We start from the raw sequence: 6,489 nt of genomic DNA, 5'->3' as shown, positions 1-6,489 counted from the left end.
TTGTTGTTTTGTTTTTTAAGATTTTTATTTATTTATTTGACAGAGAGAGATCACAAGCAGGCAGAGAGGCAGAAAGAGAGAGAGGGAGAAGCAGGCTCCCTGCTGAGCAGAGAGCCTGATGTGGGGCTCGATTCCAGGACCCTGAGATCATGACCTGAGTCAAAGGCAGAGGCTTTAACCACTGAGCCAACCAGGTGCCCCCAAAATCCTGTTTGTTCTATCATCATTCTATATCCAAAAATAAAGCCCCCACTCTCCATGGTTGGAGCAGCATCGTGTCCCACCTGGGCACCAGCAGTACCCTCCGAATCCCTGTCTTGCCGTCGTGGACAACTCTGGCTGCTGCTGAGCAGAACAGCTGTGGGGATCCTACTAAAAGGAACGTTCAGTCATATCTCTGCTCTCCTCAAAGGCTTCCAGATTCTTGCATTTTCTTTTTTTTTTTTTTGAGCTTTCTATCTTTTCTTTTATAATTCTTTTCTTTTTTTATAAACATATAATGTATTATTAACCCCAGGGTACAGGGCTGTGAATCGTCATGTTTACACACTTCACAGCACTCACCATAGCACATACCCTCCCCAATGTCCTAACCCCACCACCTTCTCCCTACCCCTCCCCACCACCCCCTCAGTCAGATTCTTGCATTTTCTGCAAGGCTCACATGATTTGCACCAGGAGGATGTCTGCACCTCTGTGGGCTCTACACTCCTACCCCTGGGTCTCCACCCCCATGAGGTTTCCAATTCCTCAAGGTCTCTACACCCTCAGGGTCTGCATCCCATGGGGTCTACACCCCCAGTCCCACAGGGCCTGCACCCCCACTAGATCAGCACCATCATCCCAGCATCCCTACCTTGCACTCCTGTGCTCTCAACCCCATCCTCTTGTTTCCACACCAGCCCTCCTCCTGTCTCAGAGTGACTTCGCTCACCTTTCCCCATTGTCCATTTCTTGGGATAATTTTCTCTCAGGAAAATACAGAACCTGCTCTGTCACCTGACTTCAAGTCTTTGCTCAAATGTCACCTCTTCAGCTCTTGGTTCCAGAACATGGTCCCCAATATGCCATGTGCACTCAGTCTGCATGGCTTTTCTGCAAACACATATTCTACCCAAAGTGCTCTAATATTATTTATTATTTATTTCTTTTGATTTCTTGTCTCCAGAATGACAGTTCTTGATGACAGAGATTTTGTTGTGTTCACTGATGCACCCGAAACCAAAACAAGGTGGCACATAGTAGGTGTTCAGTAGTACTTGCTGAAGGAGTCTATTCTTAACTGAATACGACTTGATTCAAAATCATGTGAGTCACACACACATACGGGGCTAGTTGGCTTTTAAGACTGAGCCTGAAGATGATTAGGACTTGGAGATGCAGGGTTGGGGAGGAAACTGTACTTCAGGAGAAGGAAGGGCACATGCAAAACCTTGGCCCAGCTGGTTGTGGAGATGTTGCAAGAAGCAGGGAGAGGTAGAGATCCCGGTGGAGGGTCTAGTGGGGAGCGGACCATGCCAGGCCTTCAAACCCAGCCTTGGTCTTGGCCCTGGAGAGGACCCATAGCTCCTCATGCTGTGGAGAAAGTGGATAATAATGGTCTCCCAAGACTCAGTGTGCTGAGGAGAGAGAGGGAGGCTGGAGGCAGGTGGGTTAGAAGTCTGGGGAAGAAAGGAGGCCACAGGTACAAGTAAGGTCAGGATGGGGCAGAGACTGGCAGCAGGATGAGCCTAGGAGGAAGGATGGGCAAAACTGAGTGATGTACTGGGTCAGGCAGAAGGGAGGGAGGTCACAGTGGAGAACCACACCCCAGTTCTGGCCTTAGAGAGGAGAGCCCTGTCAACCATGTGAGGGAAACCCCGTAGAGAAGTGGCTTTGGGAGGAATGTGGCAGCTCAATTCTGGCCATGCTGAGTGGAGCAACGCTGGGGCCATCCTGGAGCAGGTGTTGGTGGGATGTTGGGTGGTGAGCTGCCCACGTCACTCACCTGAGGGATTAAGTGGGGGTGGGCTTTGCCTCCTCCAGGTCCCCTGCAGGCCTGGCTGTCTCCTTCCTGAGGAACCTCACTCTGAGGGAAGAGACCAGGGTCTTTCAGTCTAATCATGGGGGTGCAGGGTGAGCTGATTCACCCGTGTTGCCAGTTAAGCGTTTGGAGAGGTGACTGAGGTAAGAGAGGGCATGTCTTGTCCCACAGATTACCTTGAGCTGCGCAGGGACATCCCCTCACGGACACTCAGTGGAATCCTCCTTCCTGCCCCAACCTCAGCCTGTTCAGTTCCTCCTGCACCCTTCTGGGATTCAGCCACATGCCCCCGCCCTCCCTACCTCTCCCCTTCCCCTGGGGCAGTGCTCACATGAGGATGACGAGACAGAGCAGGAGAAACAGGGTCTTGACAGCTGCTTCTGCAATGGCCACCAGAACCAACTCTGCCATGGGCTCTGATTTTACTGTAGGGACATGGGACGAGGACAGATTCATGGGCTTGAACGCGGCCCTGTGTCCTTCACCCCAGCACGACTCTGGCCATTGGTTCTACAGGCCTTCCTGCATCACTGGATGCGGGACCACCTGTTTCTGGGGCTCACCCCACCACATACACTGCCCTTCCAGCAGGAATACTGGACAAATACGCAAAAGCTGGACTTCACCAAAGTGAATCGTCTTGTTTACTTGATTCTATTGAGAATGTAAGAAGGCAACCTACGTATTGGGAAGAAATACTTGCCAATCACAGATCTGATAAAGGTGTAGTGTCCAGCACATGTAAAGAACACTTAACTACAAAAAGGCAATCAACACACTTTAAAAATGGACAAAGGACTTCGAAAGTTTCTCCAGAAAAGATATGCCAATGATAAAAATATCCATGTAAAAATGAATGATATTAGTCATTACAAAATGCAAATCAGACCACACTGGACAGTCCCTCACACCCACAAATAGGCTATAATTATTTTGAAAAGGAAAACAATAATGCTGGGAAGAGTGTGTAGAAAAGGGAACCCTCACACACTTGTGGTGGGGGTGAAAAACAGTGCTGCCACTGTGGGAAAGAGTCTGGCATTATCCTCAAAAAATTAAAACACAGAAACTACCCTTGGACCCTGCATTTCTGCTCCTGGACATATGCTCGAGAAAGCTTAAAAGAATGTTCAAACAAAAACGTTTCCTCCAGGGATGCCTGGGTGGCTCCGTGGGTTAAGCCACTGCCTTCGGCTCAGGTCATGATCTCAGGGTCCTGGGATCGAGTCCCACATCGTGCTCTCTGCTCGGCAGGGAGCCTGCTTCCCTCTCTCTCTGCTTGCCTCTCTGCCTACTTGTGATCTCTCTCTGTGAAATAAACAAATAAAATCTTAAAAACAACAACAAAAAAAACGTGTCCTCCAGTGTTCTTAGCATTATCATAGCCCCAAACAGAAACCACCCACATGTCCATCGCCTGATCAGTGGTTGGATAGAACATGGGACATCCATGCAATAGAATAGTATCCAGACAAAAAAGAATTAGTACTCATACAAGCTCTATGGATGATCCTTGAAAATGTTTTGGTAAAATGAAAGCCAGACACAAGAGTCCATAGTTTGTGGGATTTCGTTTAGTTGACACGTTCCCAGTGGGCAAATCTGCAGACACACAAGGCAGGTTCCTGGTTGCAGGGGGTCAGGAGGAGGAGGAGTAGGGAATGACTGTCTAAGAGGCAGGGGGTTTCCCATTAGGGATGATGACAATGCAGGGGGGATGGAGTCAGGTAGTAGTGATGGTCCTACAACACTGTGAATGTCCCCAGAACCACCTATTATACACTTTGAAATGGCCAAAATAGCAAGTTTTCTTATAGGTGAATTTTTCCTCATGGACACAATACTGCATATATATAAAAAATACTGTATAACAGTTTCCACCTGGTACTGGCAAAGATCAGAACTTTCACCCCATGGAGGGTTGGTGAAAACCTGATTGTTGGGAAAATAAACTTGTCCACCCTCTGTGGAGAAAACTTTGCCCTGTCTCTCAAGAGACAAAGACAAAGAACCTATGATTGAGCTATTTTGGTTTTAAGAATGTACCCCATAGGGGCACCTGGGTGGCTCAGTGGGTTAAGGCCTCTGCCTTCGGCTCTGGTCATGATCCCAGGGTCCTGGGATCGAGCACCGCATTGGGCTCTCTGCTCAGCAGGGAGCCTGCTTCCTCCTCTCTCTCTGCCTACCTCTGCCTACTTGTGATCTCTGTCTGTCAAATAAATAAATAAAATCTTAAAAAAAAAAGAATGTACCCCATAGATACACACACACACACACACACACACACACACACGGGCACGCGTACAAGAAATGAGATGCAAGAGTATGGATTACAGTGTTGCAGTGTTTCTGTTGGTAGAAGAAAATGAATGCCATGATTTTCCATTAAGAGAAGACACACTGGGACGCCTGGGTGCTTAGTGGGTTAAAGTCTCTGCCCTCAGCTCAGGTAATGATCTCAGGGTCCTGGGATTAAGCCCCGCATCGCAAACACACTAAGGCTCAGAGCTGCCCATGGACACTGGCTACTTCCCAGGAGGAAATTGTACGTCTAAGGACAGAATCTCCTGTACATTTTGGATGTTTGTCCGTGTGAATATATTACGTGTTCAGAAGTACTTAAAAAAGCAGCTGTTCGGGAGAATAAAAGATGGGACAGGAGGAGTCATCAGGAGTTGCATGATAAGGGGCCGATCTGCTGGGTTCACGTTGCCCTGTTCTCCCTTCTACTGATGATGGGGTGGGGAGGGAGGTGTGCAGAAGAGCTGAGGGGAGCCGATGGGGACAGCAGCTCACAGGGCCATGGGGCCTGGGGAGGGAGAGGAAACACTGGCTTCACCCACAGGGGGTCTAGGCCATCTCCATGAGTGCAGAAAGTGGCAGGGACATGACTCTGTGCTGAGGTTTGAAAAACACCACTCACTATAACCAGGGAGGAGGCTCCTTCCTACCTGGGCTGTGTCCCAGGCAGACACTAGTTGTTGGGTTCTGTGTGGCACCTGGGATGGGAAGAGGGGATTTCCCCCTTCAGTGAGCAGGGGCATGTGAGATACATGTAGGTATCTTCTCACCCCCAGAAACCACAGAAACACAGGAGGGACAGGGCTTGAGTCCTTCTAGGTCCCACACTTAGACAGACCTCCCAGTAAAACTCCGAGGCTCCCCAAACTGACCTTCCTGCCCCTCACCTCTTCAGGGAATCGGGCAACCTTGCCCCACACTCACAGGTGACATTGAGCTGGATGGTCCTTTCCACCATCACACCAGCTGCAGGGAGGTACACTTGACAAGTGAGGTTGGTGCCATGGTCCTGAGGCCGTGGGGTGAGGGTGAGCTCCGAGGAGAGGTGAGTTCTGGGGCCCAGGGAGGTGAGGGCAGCTGACGTCCAGGAAAAGATGGGCGGTGTGCTCCTCTCACAGGCCCACAGCACAGAGCAGGTTAGGTTCCTGGGGTGTCCAGGCTCCAGGGTCCCCAGGATTAGGATGTCAGGTGTGTGGTTCAGAGCTGTGAGGAGATGGGGAGACATGGGAATCAGGAGGAGGGTCCGAGTGAGACCCTGAGAGAAGCCTCAGGCTTTGGTCCAGCTCCTGCTTCTGAACCTTGACATGTGTTACCTCTAACCCCTCCCAGGAAGGGGGGTCCCATCCCAGCTCTGACCCAGGACCCCCATCCTTCCTCTGCAGCCTCTCCTGGGGTCTCCTCCTTACCTGTCACTTGCACAGAGAGCTGGTTCTGTGTGTAACTGTAGCTCACAGAAGACCCTCTCTCCACCCTGAAGAAGTATGTCCCCGAGTCCCTTCTCTGTGCACTTCTGATGTCCAGCGAGCAGTTGTAGGCCCGGGGATCCCCGAGGAGGTAGAATCGGCCCTGGGTCTCCTCCTGCACTTTACGACCTGGGTTGTTTGTGGCCACTGGAGCATGTTGGTGTGCACTGGCCCCTTCACGGAACCAGTAGCCATGAACAGGGGAAGACGAGGTCCAGTAGGATGGGGAGTAGGGGTAGGAGAAGCGGCAGGGCACAGAGACGCACAGGCCCTCCTGCACCTTCACCGTCTCCTGCACTTGCAGCCAGAATTCTGAGCCCTGAGTCAGGGACCCTGTGGAGAATTGAGGGTCAGCACCAGCCCTCGCCCACCTCGCCCCCTCCCCTCGGCCCACTCACCTGTCCACAGCAGGGGTAGAAGCAGCAGCAGCATCTGTGAGATGGAGGGTGTGTGGCCTCCGGTGGGTGAAGGAGAGGAAGGCAGTGGGAGGGAGGCTGAGGGGGACCCACGGGAAGCTGGGGAGGAGCACAGGGCCTCGTGGTTCACAGAAGAGGAACTACAGCTCCAGAGCTCTCCCCGCTCTCTACGCAGAGCCGGCCTCACCCTTGGCTGGACACCAAGGAGATCCACTCGGGAAGGAGAGAGCAGGAGCAGACCCATGTCCTGCCTCTCATCTCGGCACTTCCCTCTGGCACCAGAGCC

General features: G+C 51.5%; 1 protein-coding gene across 1 annotated transcript; it reads right to left on the bottom strand.

Moving 5' to 3' along the window:
* Positions 1 to 1,123: 1,123 nt before the first annotated feature.
* LOC116855906 (myeloid cell surface antigen CD33-like) lies at positions 1,124 to 6,222 on the bottom strand. The gene is made up of 7 exons (XM_032838981.1): positions 6,186 to 6,222; positions 5,731 to 6,120; positions 5,249 to 5,527; positions 4,975 to 5,022; positions 2,355 to 2,448; positions 1,988 to 2,068; positions 1,124 to 1,575 (listed from the first exon to the last, which is right to left on the bottom strand). The coding sequence occupies exons 1-6, from the start codon at positions 6,217 to 6,219 to the stop codon at positions 1,996 to 1,998; spliced, it is 918 nt and encodes a 305-aa protein (XP_032694872.1). The 5' UTR covers positions 6,220 to 6,222; the 3' UTR covers positions 1,124 to 1,575; positions 1,988 to 1,995.
* Positions 6,223 to 6,489: the final 267 nt, after the last annotated feature.

This window comes from Lontra canadensis, unplaced genomic scaffold (assembly GCF_010015895.1).
Source record: "Lontra canadensis isolate GAN:19392208 unplaced genomic scaffold, GSC_riverotter_1.0 scaffold107, whole genome shotgun sequence".
Taxonomy (NCBI): domain Eukaryota; kingdom Metazoa; phylum Chordata; class Mammalia; order Carnivora; family Mustelidae; genus Lontra; species Lontra canadensis.
The sequence above is the reverse complement of the archived record's forward strand: the minus strand, read 5'-3'. Positions and strand labels throughout refer to the sequence as shown.

Coding starts and splice junctions, on each gene's coding strand:
- LOC116855906 (XM_032838981.1), bottom strand. CDS start 6,219: ATGCTGCTGCTGCTTCTACCCCTGCTGTGGACAG. Junction 5,528..5,730: donor GCTCTCTGTGCAAGTGACAG/GTAAGGAGGAGA, acceptor ATCTCCTCACAG/CTCTGAACCACACACCTGAC. Junction 2,449..4,974: donor CTGCCTGGGACACAGCCCAG/GTAGGAAGGAGC, acceptor ATGTCCCTACAG/TAAAATCAGAGCCCATGGCA.